The sequence below is a fragment of the Panthera tigris genome, chromosome B2, assembly GCF_018350195.1.
Source record: "Panthera tigris isolate Pti1 chromosome B2, P.tigris_Pti1_mat1.1, whole genome shotgun sequence".
NCBI lineage: Eukaryota > Metazoa > Chordata > Mammalia > Carnivora > Felidae > Panthera > Panthera tigris.
The window spans coordinates 29,634,103-29,648,631 of record NC_056664.1 but is presented as its reverse complement, the minus strand read 5'-3'; the positions used below and the strand labels follow the sequence as shown (position 1 = coordinate 29,648,631).

General features: G+C 50.5%; 2 protein-coding genes across 2 annotated transcripts; both read left to right on the top strand.

Annotated features, from left to right (window-relative positions):
* The first annotated feature begins 3,534 nt into the window (after positions 1-3,534).
* On the top strand, positions 3,535-7,381 carry CDSN (corneodesmosin). The gene is made up of 2 exons (XM_007090577.3): positions 3,535-3,619; positions 5,783-7,381. The coding sequence occupies exons 1-2, from the start codon at positions 3,535-3,537 to the stop codon at positions 7,276-7,278; spliced, it is 1,581 nt and encodes a 526-aa protein (XP_007090639.3). The 3' UTR covers positions 7,279-7,381.
* A 3,837-nt stretch (positions 7,382-11,218) lies between these two features.
* CB2H6orf15 (chromosome B2 C6orf15 homolog) lies at positions 11,219-12,605 on the top strand. Its single transcript, XM_007090578.3, has 2 exons — positions 11,219-11,362; positions 11,568-12,605. The coding sequence occupies exons 1-2, from the start codon at positions 11,275-11,277 to the stop codon at positions 12,452-12,454; spliced, it is 975 nt and encodes a 324-aa protein (XP_007090640.2). The 5' UTR covers positions 11,219-11,274; the 3' UTR covers positions 12,455-12,605.
* The last annotated feature ends 1,924 nt before the right edge of the window (positions 12,606-14,529 follow it).

Genomic DNA, 14,529 nt, shown 5'->3' with positions numbered 1-14,529 from the left:
AGCCTGATGTTATAGATTGTCTCTGATGATGGTCCAAACAGCCTTTCTGTTTTCTCCATCTCTCTCTTCCTCTGTTTATACTTCCCAAGCTACTTATTTGTTCTAAATATACTCTCAGCATCACCAGGGCCCTGAGTCTGAGCTGTCTGCTCCCTTCCCTGCTTATCTTCCCCAAAGCCCAGGGAATATCCTGCTGCCTCCTCAAAGCCAAGTGCCTGTCCCTTTTCTCCATGTCAGCATTCTTTTTAGGCTGTCTGTCCCCAGCTGGACTTCAGCTCCTCAAGGACAAGGGCAATTCATCTTCCTCCTTGTTGCAACTTCCAAAGCACAGTGTAGGATGAGCATGCTGAACCAGTGCCCAGTGCAGAATGCAGCAGCAAAGAGTAGCCCAGGGCAGCCTAGAGTGGACACAACTTGCCTTCTTCATAAATGTGGGGCAAGAACTCCCAATCTCTTGTGCTTGGAAGGCACATACTTTAAGTTTCATTTTCTCTGGTGTGTGTGGGGTTGCCCTGGACCACCAGTGCTGTCTCACCCAGTCCACCTGTTGGGCAGGACACTTGCTGCTGGGGAACACAGCATACCCACCTGCACCTCCATGGGCATTGTCTAATTGGTGAGTGTCCCTCAAGGTGGCCCTGGGCTGGGCAGGCACTCAGCCAGTGTCCCTTCCCTGCCCTCCTCAAGCCCATTAGCTTCAGATTTTCACTGTCTGAGCTGAGAGAAGGGTTAATAATGAGTCCCAGGGACATAGCATAGTAAAACAGCAGAGCAGATAGGATTCCAGTAAGAAAAGAGAGAGTGGAGAGGAGCTGGGAGGGCCCACAAGTGGGCAGATGTGGTGATGGGATTGGGTGGAAAGGGGTGGATACAGCAGACAGGGGGACAGTGGGAGGAGGGCTCTGAGGCTGAATACCAGGCTGTGTGGGTGGCTGGAGATCCAGACAGAGGCTGAGAGAGAGAGAGAGAGAGAGAGAGACAGACAGACAGACAGACTGTGCCTCCTCCAGCCCTGGCTCTCCTGGCCGAGGCTGACAGCATCCAGGAGGAATGAGAGGAAGAAAACAGGACAGACGTTGCCACCTCTGTTTGTTCTGAAAAAGAATATCCCACAGGCCTTGTGGTTCCTCCCCTCCTCCTCACCCACAAGGCTCCACACACCTCTTCTTTCGGGCACTCCCTCCCTGCTCCCGGCACCCCTCCCTCTTTCCCCTCCTCCTCAGGGAGATGGGCTCCAGTGGGGTCAGGAGTCCAGGGAGGGAACAGATGTGGCTGGGACAGACCCACGCAGGTCACTGCTCTGTAGGGGCAGAGGGGCAAGGAGGCTGTAGGTCTCCTAAGGTCAGCCAGACTGGAGACTTCAAAGGGAGAGCCTGGGACTGTGCATCCTACTTGCTGTGTCCCAGTGTGGGACACAGACAGGACATTGCCGGGCTTCACGTGATAAGCCTGCACCAGGAGGGCTGCGCCCTTAGTCCTCTTTAATCTGTCTGATAATTTCCCATTTGATCCTCACAAACCCCCTGCAAGGTAGGATGACTTAAAATATCCCCATTTGACAGAGGAGGATGTTGAAGTTCAGAAAGGTTTGGACAGTTGCCTAAAGCCAGAAGTTAGCTGGGACTTGAACTCAGGTCATCCAGAGTCTAAAGCCAGTGTTTTTGTTTTTCTCCCATTGCGTCAGCCCTCTTCAGGGGACACTGTACCATTATCTCCTCTTGCTGCGGTAGCTCCAGGCCTCTCTTCCTTCCCACTCCTATCTTGAATGCTGGCAAGGTCAAGGACTAGACTAGATGGTAGCCACTAGCTGCACATGGCCATTTGCATTTAAATTAAAATTAAGTAAAATTAAAAATTCAGTTCCTTAGGTTGGTTATACTAGCCCCATTTTAATTTTTTTTAACATTTTATTCATTTTTGAGAGACAGAGAGAGACAGAGTGTGAGTCAGGGAGAGGCAGACACAGAATCTGAAGCAGGGTCCAGGCTCTGAACTATCAGCACAGAGCCCAACGTGGGGCTTGAACTCACAAACCATGAGATCATGACCTGAACTGAAGTTGGACGCTCAACCCACTGAGCCGCCCAGGCTCCCTATACTAGCCCCATTTTAAATGCTTCATAGCCACATGTAGCTAATGGCTACCGTACTTGACAGGTACAGAACATTCCCATCACCAAAGAAAGTCCTATGGATAGCACTGGGCTGGAATTAAAGGCAGGGCAGGAAAGAGGGAATGGGAGAGGGCAGCCAAGGGCTTGGACATAGACTGCTTTTGTGAGGAGACTGGGGAAGTATGGAGATGAGAGTCTGGGTGAGGGGAGCAGGGTGGGGGAGGAGGAGAGGCAGCTTGACCTGACTCCCAGGCCTCTCCCTCCGATACTGATACTCTGGGCAATACTAGTGAGCAATTAATTGGCTGGGGTGGGGCCAGGACCAAAGCAGGAGGGAGGGGAATGTGATGGAGGATGACCTGCCCCTCTTCTTGCTGAACTCAAGGCTCTGATCTGCCAGTCCTGCCTTTCATCCTTCAGGGATCCTGACATCTGCCTAGCCCTCCCTTATCCACCTCAGACAGGAGCTGGCTGTTTTCTGTTCATGTATCCAGGCCAGGGAGCCAGCTGATGGTCTGCAGGGCCACCACCTTCCCAATTAGTCTCATTAGCCTGTGGCTCACCCACTGAAGTCAGGGTCACCAGCTGTGGGGGAGAGGCCATGAGTGGCCTGTGAGTAACTTCAGACCTAGCTATGACAGTGGTTCCCAGCCCAGGCCTCTCCTCAGGCTGAGGCCCTTGCAACCAGCACCCTTTGTACTATCCCAGGAGCACCCCCAGAAGGGAGAGATCAGAGAGCTGGTGCTTGGAGTGCAGACTCCTAGTTAAGAGGGAAAAGGCTCAATTCATTGATGGAACACATAATAGGTGTGGCAAGCATGGAACTTGGACAATGACAACAAGGTGGGAAGGAAGGGGGTACTGGGGATGCAGTGTGGAAAGTGGAGGCTGAGTGATGGATCCCAAGGAAAGGGACAAATTCAGGGGCTGTGGATGGGAAACCAGGTGGGGTTAACCATGTGGTGGGGTGTGGGACCAGAGCAGGCACTCTGTTGTGGACAGGAAAGTAGAAAGGTCCATGTCTGTGCATGGAAGGACTGGGACAGGCCAACACCAGGGCAGGCAGGAGAGTGAAGGAGCCAGGTGACTGGGTCCTGTGGTGAGAGTGGCCACCTGAGTGGGTAGAGCCCCCAGTTCCAGGTTAGGCAATGAGGAACATGGGTAGGCTGGTCAGGTGGCAGGAATCGTTAAGGGCTCCGTGGCCACAGGTACCCCACACTGAAGCCACCTCTGCCGCTGAGTAGGCAGATGCCCCAACTGATTACTTCAGCTCCTCCCAACCACACCAAGTTGCCCCGGGCACCTGCCCCTCCACTTCCCCACCCCTACCCACAGTGACTCCTGCCCAGAGAATGTCCAGCCCTGGCATAAAGGCCCTGGGCTGTCCACGAGTTGCTGTCAGAAGGCTGCACAGTCCAAGATGGGCTCCTCGCGGGCACCCCGGATGGGGCGTGTGGGAGGGCAAGGAATGATGGCATTGCTGCTGGCTGGTTTCCTCCTGCCAGGTAGGAGGCTGGGGACCCTGGGAGTGAAGGAAAGCAGGGAGAGGTAGCAGAGGAAGGATGCAGACACCAAGTCAGAGGAGACTGGAGGGATCCAGTGGTGGGAGGTGGGAGGAAGCACCATCCAGGGAGAAACCGGGAGAAGACCTGGCAAGGGGGAAGGGCAGGGACTCTGGAATCTGATGCTTCAGTCTGAGGACTGCTCCTCACTGCCTTGTCACTCCAGGTAAGTTACGTAAATCTTCTGAGCCACAGTTTCTGAGACTCTAGAACAGGGTTAATGATAACACTTAGCTCTAGTTTCTCTGAGTCTCAAATTAAATAATGTATGTATGTAAGTGCTTTGGAAATTCTAGAGGGTTGGGTTGTATAAATGTTGGTCATTGTTGTTATTGCTATTATCAATTATTAGAACACTGGAAGATGAAGACTGTATATTTAATAGTAATAATTGTTACCATTTATAGAATGCTTTTCATGTGCCAGACACTATTCCAACACTCTACATTAGCACTTTTATAAAAAAGCTTATTTATTTATTTTGAGAGAGACAGAGAGAGACAGAAAGTGAACAGGGGAGGGGCAGAGAGAGAGAGGGAGTGAGAGAATCCCAAGCAGGCTCTTTGCTGACAGCATGGGGCTTGGACTCACTAACCGTGAGATCGTGGCCTGAGCCAATATCAAGAGTTGGACACTTAACAGAATGAGCCACCCAGGCACCCCTACATTAGCACTTTTGATCAGAAGAACTGTATGAGAGATTTGTTATTCCCATTGTACCCCTGAAGACACTGAGGCTAGGCCAATTTAGTAGACTGGCTCAAGATCACAAATTAGAAAGCAGTAAAGCCAAGCTCCATCCAAACCAGGGTTTTGCTGTTGACCACCAGGTATTTGCAGTGATGCTGCCCATGGCCCCGTGGGTGGAAAGCAGACCATGTGGCTTGGCGGAGCAGAGAAGGAGAGCAGGAATTCTCCATGATTAGTGAGGCTGAATGAGGGAGGCTGCAGGCAGAGTTGGGATTTGGTGTGGAGGGGGACACAGAGAACTTCTCTTTGAGGAGAGAATGGGGACATCACAGACTGAGGAGAAACTGGTTGTTGGTGGACAGATTTGACCTCTCCAAATGTATAAACTAAAGCTCAGAGAGGTTTAGTCACTCGCTAGTATGAAACTCTGCTCACACTGCTTGGGACCTTTAGGAGCTGAGTGGAGAAAGACTGGGGGTAAGGTGAGCCTGGGGTTAGAAGCAAAGGGTTGGTTAAAAAAAGAAGTGGTTTCACATCTGTCAGGGATGTAACGACAGGAGACTGGGGGGCAGGCAGGCATGGTGTGATAGCTGGGTGGGGAGAGAAGGAAGCTGATAATGGTCATGAGCCTGGGAGGAGGGTTCCATCTTCGTGTCCCTGGGCTGTGCCAGGACAGCAAGGGTGGCTCAGGGTGCGGTGTCCTGTCATGCTGTACCAGCAGGTTCTGAAGCAACAGTGGGTGCCCCCACATTCTGGCCCCCACCCAGATTTCCTGGCGTGGGCAATGCTGAGATGGGAACAGAACTCCAACCCTTTACCCAAGCCTGGACCCTCCCAAGGAGGCTGGTGACTGAATCTTAGTCCCCAAGTACCCTAGCCCTTACCTTAGTCCCTCTACCACTGGCTTCCTCTTTTCTCAGTCTCGTTTGTTACTTTTCCTTTCCTTCCCAGTCCGTTGTTGTTTGTCTTGTCTTCTCTTTCCATTTGGTCCCTCAATCTTACCTGGGATTCTTTCCCTCAGGACTTATGCCCCATCTTGAGGAGTCTCTGTCACTCCCATGCTTTGTCTCTCTGGGGTCCTTCCTTTTGGACCCATTAGCTCCTATTTCTTCTCTGTTTCTCTTATCTTTCTTTAATACCTCCTGCTTTGGAGTCTCATTTTCTTTTTCTCTGGTAGATGTTTGGCTTCTGTCTCTGCCCCCTCCCAGAACACTGAAACTGCCCTACCTTTACAGACAACAGCCAGTTCTCCCTTCCTTTTCCATCCCAAGCTCTCCCTGGGCTCCTCTCAGAGAAGCCAGAGAAGATGACAGATGGGCTTGAAAGAAGTCAGAAGCAGATGAGTCAGATGGGCTTGAAAGCTGAGGGGGCAAGCCAAGCCACTCTGGCCCTTACTAACCACTACTTCCTCCTCAGGGACCTTGGCTAAGAGCATCGGGACCTTCTCAGACCCCTGCAAGGACGTGCGTATCACCTCCCCCAATGACCCCTGTCTCATTGGGAAGAGTGGTTCCAGTAGCTTCAGTGGCCACAGTGGCTCCAGCAGCTCCAGCAGTTCCATTTCCGGTTCCAGTGGCTCCAGTGGCAGCTCTGGTGGTGGCCCCAGTGGTTCTGGTGTCTCCAGTGGTGGCTCCAGCGGATCCAGTGTCGCCCAGGGTGGTTCTTCAGGATCTTCGTTATTTAAGCCAGGAACAGGGTATTCCCAGATCAGCTACTCCTCAGGATCCAGCTCCTCCCAGTCGGGAAGCAGCTCCTCCCAATCAGGAAGCAGCAGCAGCTCCTCCCAGTCGGGAAGCGGCAGTTCCCAGCCAGGGTCTGGCTCCGCTCTACCAATCAGTGGTGATTCTTCCCGCTTACTAATAAGCTCTTCCCAGTCTGGAGAAGGCTCAAGCTCATCTGTTTCCCAAACTTCCTGGATATCCAGCAGCGGTGGCCAAAGAGTCAACTCTAACTTACGCCCTTGTAATTCAGATGTCTCCGACTCTCCCTGCAGTGGGGGGCCCATCGTCTCACACTCAGGCTCCTACATCTCCAGCTCCCACTCCGTGTCAGGGGGTCAAAGGCCAGTGGTGGTGGTGGTGGAGCAGCATGGCTCTGGTGGCCCTGGATTGGCTCAAGGTTCTCCCTGTAGCAGTGGTGGCCTTCCAGGCAAGCCCTGCCCCCCTATCACCTCTGTAGACAAATCCTATGGCAGCTATGAGGTGGTGGGTGGCTCCTCTGACAGTTATCTGGTCCCAGGCATGACGTACAGTGGGGGCAAAATCTACCCTGTGGGCTACTTCACCAAAGATAATCCTGTCAAAGGCTCTCCAGGGGTCCCCTCCTTTGCAGCTGGGCCCCCCATCTCTGAGGGCAAATACTTCTCCAGCAATCCCATCATCCCCAGCCACAGCTCTTCTAGTTCCAACATCTACCCATCAGGAGCTTCCTCGGCTATTGTGTTCCAGCCAGTGGGCTCTGGTGGGGTTCAGCCTTGTGGTGTTGGCTCTAAGGGGCCCTGCTCCCTCTCCAGTTCTGGAGTCCACAGCAGTTCTAGCGTTTCCAGCAGTTCATCCTTCCATCCCTGTGGCGGTGTTTCACAGGGGCCCTGCTCCCCACCAGGCACTGGCTCCTTTAGTGGCAGCTCCAGCTCCCAATCCAGTGGCAAAATCATCCTTCAGCCCTGTGGGAGCAAGTCCAGCTCTTCTGGTCACCCTTGCATTTCTGTCTCCTCCTCAACATTGAGTGGGGGGCCCGATGGTTCTCCCCAACCTGATCCTTCAGCTGGTGCCAAGCCCTGTGGCTCCGGCAGCTCTGGAAAGATCCCCTGCCGATCCATCCGGGACATCCTGGCCCAAGTGAAGCCTCTGGGACCCCAGATAGCTGACCCTGAAGTTTTCTTACCCCAAGGAGAGGTACTTGACAGTCCATAAGTCGTCCTTTGCATATGTGCATGTGTGGGCATACACGTATATACACACACACCATCTCTCAGTTGGGAGAAGTCCAGGGGCCCAGGCATTGGGTTAGCTCAGTTTCCCTCCTCCTTCCCAAGAGAGCTGTTCTATTTCCTCCATTGCTCCAATATGATAGACGCCCCTTATCACCTCTTTTTTCTTCATCTTCCCAAATTGTAGACTCCAAATCCATTTCCTCATTCTCTCCTACTGTTTAGATTCCCCTTGTACTATAGTGCCCTCCCTGCCAGATAACCACTCCCTAAAATTTCCTCTGTCATTTCTTTCAGATAATACAATCCATTAGTTAACCTTACCATTCAGATTTTTGCCTGGGAAACCCCTGAAATGTCTCAGAGTAACTCTGGTTCCTGAATAAGTCATGCCCACTCTCCTTATTCGCCAAATAAAGCATAGTAAGTACAAACTGTTACCTGAAAGCAATGACCACTTTTCACTGACCTCCCTTTGCCATCTGGTCAACCAACATGCCATGTCATGGGGTTCTCACACTCCCAATTCCACTGTCACCCTCCACTATAGAGCTCATCACACCTGCGAGTTCCCAATGCTCCTTGACTCTCTAGATCTCCGTCTTAGACCCCCTTCCTGCCTGCAATTTCCCTCAATGCTCAGATGCTTCCCTGTGTGAGGGAGACACCAGGGCATGCTCAGAGACTGAAGTAGGCTTCCTGCTCTCTCTGGACCCTGGACAGATGGCTCAATAAACTGTGTGAACTAGATGCAGACTTTTGCCTTCTTGGAGTCCTTTAGGCCCTCATAGGGCCTGAGGAATGCACTCCTATGCTTCTAGAGATCCCCGTGTCCCCCATTTTCACTCATAAGTTGGACCAGTATTTCTCTTATACTTTATAGCTCCTCCCACAAAGGAGGAAAACAATAAATATTTGTTGAACTGAAAGCAGAAGGTGGTCTCCAAAATCCTTCCTTCCTTTTCTTTCCTCTCTCACTGCTCCAGGAAATCCATTCTCTTTCCACTCCCCATTCACCCTGGGGTCTTCCCCTCTCCCTATATGGGGCCCTAATTATTCTCCATCCCCCCTCCATGTAGACTCCTTCTTTCCACCATTATTTTGCCTCATTTACTAGATGCCATCCTCTCTGGGAGTCTGAGCATTGGTTTCCGGGTTTCTGGGGGCACTTGGGACCTTGGGAAGGCTGGAATACAACAACAAGACCAGATTCCTGGTGACTGAGTGTGAGCCCAGGTGGGCGTTATTCTGGGAGCTGGAGGTGGAGAGAGTAAAAGACAGAGAGGAGGGGAGCATGACAGGGAGCACAGCCAAGCATGATGACTCACTAGCTTACATAAAAATGCCCCAACCCATGGTAGAACAGAGTCAAGTGTCCTCTCCACCTCCATACTCTTGCTGCCTCTGCTGCAGTTCTAGAGTAAGATCTATGGGAGGTGAGAAGACAGAGAACTATAGTGGAAAATGGGAGTGGCCTCTTTGGGAGAAGAGAGAGAAAGCAGAGGGTGGTGAGGGCCAGACAACTGTGTTTTAGAGACTGGGGCAGCAGGTGAGGGTTTGGGGGGGTGGGGAGAGGGAGGAGGCTGAGGCCAAGGAAGTTCTTATAGCCCAAGGAGGGGAGAGTAGGCTATGCTTGTCCCTTTAGGAAGGGCCTCACCACAAAGCACAAGCCACCTCTTGGAACCTCTACTTGACTACAAAGGAATTTTTCCCAACCCTAGGATCTAATTCATTCCCTCCTATTGGATAGTGTTAGCTGGTCCCAAATTTAGGACTATTATTGGAATTCCAAGTCCCAATCACCAGAAATGTGTTGCGTTGATTAGAAATGACCTGGGGCAGCTGAGCCACCTGCAGGGTTGGCTGAAGACAGAGAAGGGCTGCAGAATTGTCCTGTTTCTTTCATCACTGGTGAGTCACACTTGGCCTGGCATCTAGCCCTGGACTGCAGCCAATGAAAGGCATCAAGGCCCTTAGAGGCTCCATGCACCACAATTGAAGGATGGGTACAGACTCTGATGTGAGGATTCCTCTAGTCTCTGGTGTGGTCAAGGTCAAGGGCTTTTGGAAATCTGCTGGATGTCACTCAAAAAGGACACTGCCCCCCACCGGCCAGTTCTGAGGAGGAGCTCCCATTCATCAGGGGCTGGGGATGAGGATGGAAAAGGAAAATCTAACAGCTTATTTTAGACTTCATGTAACCAGGGAAGTCTAGTCCAGGTGCTCCTGGAAGCAACAGAGAAAATGAAGGCATTTAAACACTTTTTATTGTAAAATTTTCAACATATTTAAGAGTAGACAAAAGAATTAATGAAACCCTATGCTTGCACCACCCAGCTTCAGTTATCAATTCATGGCCATTTGACAACATTTAAACATCCTCCTGTACTGTTAGTTGGGAATATCTACTCCCTTTCAGTATTTCTTATATTCTGTGGACCCATTTGACCATCTGTGGTAGGCAGAATGGTGTCCTTCCCAGCACCACCAAAGGATACCCACATCATCTCTAGAACCTGTGAGTATATATATTAGGTTACATAGTGAAGGGAAATTAAGGTTGCAGACATAATTAAGGTTTTTAGCTGACCTTAGAGAGATTATCCTGGATTATTTGGGTGGGTCAATGTGTAATCATAAGCGTCCTTAAATGTGGAAGGGGGAAGAAGAAAAGGTCAGAGTGATGCAATGTAAGAAGATCCTGTTGTTTTTGGCTTTGAACATGGAGGAAGGGACCATAATCCAAGGAATGCAGGTGGCCTCTAGAAGCTGGAAAATGCAAAGAAATGGATTCTCCCCTAGAGCCTCTAGAAAGGAACACAGCCCTGGTGACTCCTTGATTTTAACCCAGTGTGAACTATGTTAGCCTTCTGATTTTCAAAATTGTAAGATAATAAATTTGTATTGTTGTAAAGCCGTTAAGTTTGTGGTTGTTACAGCAGTGGTAGGAAATTAATATACCATCATCTCTTTTTAAAAATTTATTTATTTTATTTTATTATTTTTTTAATGTTTATTTATTTTTTAAATTAATTTATTTTTTGTGTTTATTTATTTTTTGAGAGATAGAGCCCAAGCAAGCAGGGGAGGGGCAGAGAGAGAGGGAGACACAGAGTCTGAAGCAAACTCCAGGCTCTGAGCTGTCAGCATGGAGCTCGATGTGGGGCTCAAACCCATGATCTGTGAGATCATGACCTGAGCCAAAGTTGGACACTTAACCAACTGAGACACCCAGGTGCCCCTATTCATTTTATTTTTGAGACAGATCACAAGCAGCAGAGGGGCAGAGAGAGAGAGGGACAGAGGATCTGAAGTGGGCTGGGTGCTGACAGCAGAGAGCCCAATGTGGGGCTCAAACTCACGAATGGTGAGATCGTGACCTGAGTCAAAGTTGGACCCTCAAAAGCTTAACCGACTGAGCCATTCAGGTGCTCCCAATACACCATCATCTCTTAAGGATGGAAACCGGATCATTTCCTTAGATACAAGGTGTCATTTAGGAGTAGCCTCTCTGATGGGGGGCATTTCTGCACTGCACAACTCCTGTTGGTTGGGGTCAAGGTAAAGGAGCTATAGGGATGCATGAGAAAGGGGTGCTGGAAGAGAATGATCTGGATCCCAAAGAGAAAGTGAAGAGAATCAAGTGTTTCTATTACTGAGAAGGCAATGAAGATACTGCGACCCCAATGGCAAAGATCCTCCTATGCTTGGTGTAGGGAGCCAGGGCAGGGTAGGACTGGCAATCAGTGATAAGCTGTGAACCAGGACACTTGGGTCAGGAAGGGGTGGGGAACTTGAGGAAAGGATCTGGGAGTGGAAACACCCAGCTTCCCTGGGACATTCAAGTGGCACCTGTTGCCACAGACTGCATTAGGAATGAGAGTGGAATGTAAAGACTTATTATTTGCACAATCACTGGCTCAGCTTGTTTCTGCCCCACTGAGAGCATAAAGGGCTGGTTGTCTTGGTGCAGAGGGAAATGTTAGAGCTGAACAAGATGCAGGGCTGCATGGTGGGGAGCAGGGCTCTTCTGGGCCTCTTTCTTCTGATCTGTCTTCATTTCCCAGGTATGGAGGCTGTGCCCAACCCTTGCACCAGAGAAGACTGGGGACCCCAGCAGAGCTGGAATTGAGGGAAGGGGTAAAGGCAGGAGGGTCCCTTGGGTCCCTGGGGAAAATGAAGGGGCTTGGAGCAAAGAGAACCAGGGAATTATGGAAGGCATTGGAACCAAACATCCAGTCCCTTGGCTGTCTCCTCTTCCCTTTTCCTCAGGCTTCTTTGCCCGAAGCATTGGTGCAGTGGAGAAGAAAGTTCTCCAAGACTTGGGAACCAGCTTACCTCTGCTTGAGCAACCTTCCTTGACCAGCCACTCCAACTCTGAACTTCCTCAGCCAAAGCCAGACCCTGGGCTAAATGATTTAACAAGTGTTCCTCTGAAGCCCAATGATTCTCCATCAGATGGCTCCCAACCTGCAAGAGGTTCTGGGGTTCAGAGGTGGCCCCCAACTGAGGAGCTGCCCTCCATGGATCCCTGGCCCTTTGAGGATCATTGGCAGATGAGGGCTGCTGCCACTGAGGATCACGTGGGGGAAGTGCTGCCTGAAAAACTGTCTTTCCTTCCTGGTGCTGTTGCCCTCCCTCTGGGCAGAAGTCTTTTGCCTGCAGGGTCCTCTGCACGCTCCACAGGCCCAGTACCTGAGGCTCTACTCCTCCACCAGGACTCTGAGTCTAGATGGCCACTCCATTCTAATGTGCTGGGAGCCCAGAGAGAAATCCTTGCCCAACGCCCACCTTCTCTTATTAACAGGATTCAACAGCCACTGCTGCCTGGGCATCCCTGGGGAACCCTAAATCCAGGTGTGTCCTGGGGAGGTGGAGGTCCTGGAACTGGATGGGGAACAAGGCCCATGCCACACCCTGTAGGAATCTGGGGTATCAATAGGCAATACCCAAGTACTAGCTGGGGGAATCTTAACCGGTATCCAGGTACTAGCTGGGGAAATCTTAACTGGTATCCAGGAGGCAGCTGGGGGAATATTCATCTACGCCCAGTTATTAATAATCAGTTTCCTCCCAGAGTTCTCCATCCTACTGGCTTTTCTTGGAACATCCCAGCTGGCTTCCCCAGTCCTCAAAACCCTGGGTCACAGTGGGGTTAAGAGAAAATCCTAAGTTGGAAATCAGAGAATGGAGTCCTGCTCCCTCCCCTTGCAGTATGAGCTAAATCAAGATTCAACCAGTGTGTTTTCTAGCACCATCTCAACTTTTCACTGCCTCCCCTGTTCCCCAAATGCTTATCTCCAATAAAACACAAGCAATTACTAAATTTGCTCATTCACTGTGTCTTTGTTTCTGGGTGCAAAGTAAAGTGAGTTTTGTCCATTCCCATTTTCTAGCCATGCCCATGTCTCTCTAGGATCTGCAGACACTCTCTTGCTGTCCCCTATTCTTTGCAAAAGATCAAAGCCTGGATGTTTGAGGGTGGAGCTTCATGGTCTCACCCTGGTGAGGTGAGAGAGCTGGTTCCAGAATTGTCCTGAAATCTGAAGAGGGGAGAAGGGGCAGCAGGACTAATTGAGATGGCACCTGTGACAGGAGGGAAGGGTGAGGTCCAAGAAGTTAGTACTACAGCCAAGTGGGAAATGAATACCCTTTGATTCAGAGAATAAGAGTCAGAGAAATTCATTTTTTGTCTCTGCTTACCTATTCTTCCCCAGAAACACAAGCTTCTTGGAAACAGAGGATGCATTGATCTCTTCCCTTACATGCATCACTTGGCACATTGTGCCCTAGAGAACCAAGACTTTGAACATTTGCTGAATGAATAGTACACCTCAATAAAGGAAGAAAGTAAAGGGAGAAGGGAAAGGGAAAGAAAAACCTTGGAGTCAACAATCCTACCTGCAGCTGTGTTTGCAGCTTTTATTACCAGTTGATGACACAGTCTCTTCTGGTCACACAGTTTTCTCTCTGCCTGCCCATTGGTTTCCCTGGAGCTCAGCACCCTGTACAGGAGTTGGAGTGAGGCAGGGAGGGGCAAGAAGTGCAGATGGAGGTTAGCAGGAGCTGGCTAGGTGTGATGGGGTTTCCAGAAGGGCACACTCCTGGTGGCCATGCCATGTCTTTCCCTGTGCCATGCATGTACTTCACCAGAGTGATCCAGGCATATGTACTCTCAGATAGTGTGGGGATCACCCCAGGTCCCAGGAATTGGTTAGGCTGTGGGTAGGAAGTAGGAGAAGAACAAACACCAGAATTGGAGAGATGGGGAGCTGTGTGCCTGACTGTGAGATGGGTGTTCTTAGAGAGAGTTTTCGGATCCCGGTGTCTGCCACAATACTCCATCTTGTTCCAAGAACTCCTTCTCAGGGCACCTTCCATTACCAACCATACTCCCTTTTGTATCACTTTAACCTCGCTCCCCCAATTCTTTCCCACCTTGGACTCTTGGTTTCTCCCTGTTCTGGGGCAGGTGGTTCTGTTTTCAGCATCTCTCTCTCTCCCACAAGGCCAAGCTCATTCTCTCAGGCTTGGGGTCTCAGTTCTCTCTGTCCTTCTTTCTGGTTAATGATCTGCACTTTTAAATTCCAAGTCAGAGGGGTGGCTGGCTGTCTCAATTGATGGAGGATGCAACTCTTGATTTTGGGGTTGTGAGTTCAAGTTCCACATTGGATGTAGAGATTACTTTAAAAAACCAAATTTCAGGGGTGCCTGGGTGGCTCAGTCGGTTAAGCGGCCGACTTCGGCTCAGGTCATGATCTCCCGGTCTGTGAGTTCGAGCCCCGCATCGGGCTCTGTGCTGACAGCTCAGAGCCTGGAGCCTGTTTCAATTCTGTGTCTCCCTCTCTCTGACCCTCCCCCGCTCATGCTCTGTCTCTCTCTGTGTCAAAAATAAATAAACGTTAAAAAGATTTTTAAAAAACCAAATTCCAAGTCAGCACCCCCCTCTTCTGTTCCCCATACTTCCTAGAGTGTAGGCACCATGTGTCTATTTTGTTCACTTCTACACCCGTAGCACCACAGAGTCTGGACCAAGGGCTGATCAGTGTACCCCTCCCCACCCCAACTGCCCATTTTGTCTCTTCTTATACCTTATCCTGAGCTACAGAGCTGCACACCAAGTCTAATCTGTCCTCCTGTCTGGCCTTCCCAGAGCCTCACTGACATTTCCTTACAAACCCCACATAGCACTTCTCAGCTCATAAAATGCTCTGTACACTCCATCATTTAGCCC

What these genes read in the sequence shown, in the direction of transcription:
- CDSN (XM_007090577.3), top strand. Translation starts at nt 3,535, where the DNA reads ATGGGCTCCTCGCGGGCACCCCGGATGGGGCGTGTGGGAGGGCAAGGA. An exon ending in GGCTGGTTTCCTCCTGCCAG is followed by an intron (nt 3,620 to 5,782) that starts GTAGGAGGCTGG and finishes CTTCCTCCTCAG; the next exon opens with GGACCTTGGCTAAGAGCATC.
- CB2H6orf15 (XM_007090578.3), top strand. Translation starts at nt 11,275, where the DNA reads ATGTTAGAGCTGAACAAGATGCAGGGCTGCATGGTGGGGAGCAGGGCT. An exon ending in GATCTGTCTTCATTTCCCAG is followed by an intron (nt 11,363 to 11,567) that starts GTATGGAGGCTG and finishes CCTTTTCCTCAG; the next exon opens with GCTTCTTTGCCCGAAGCATT.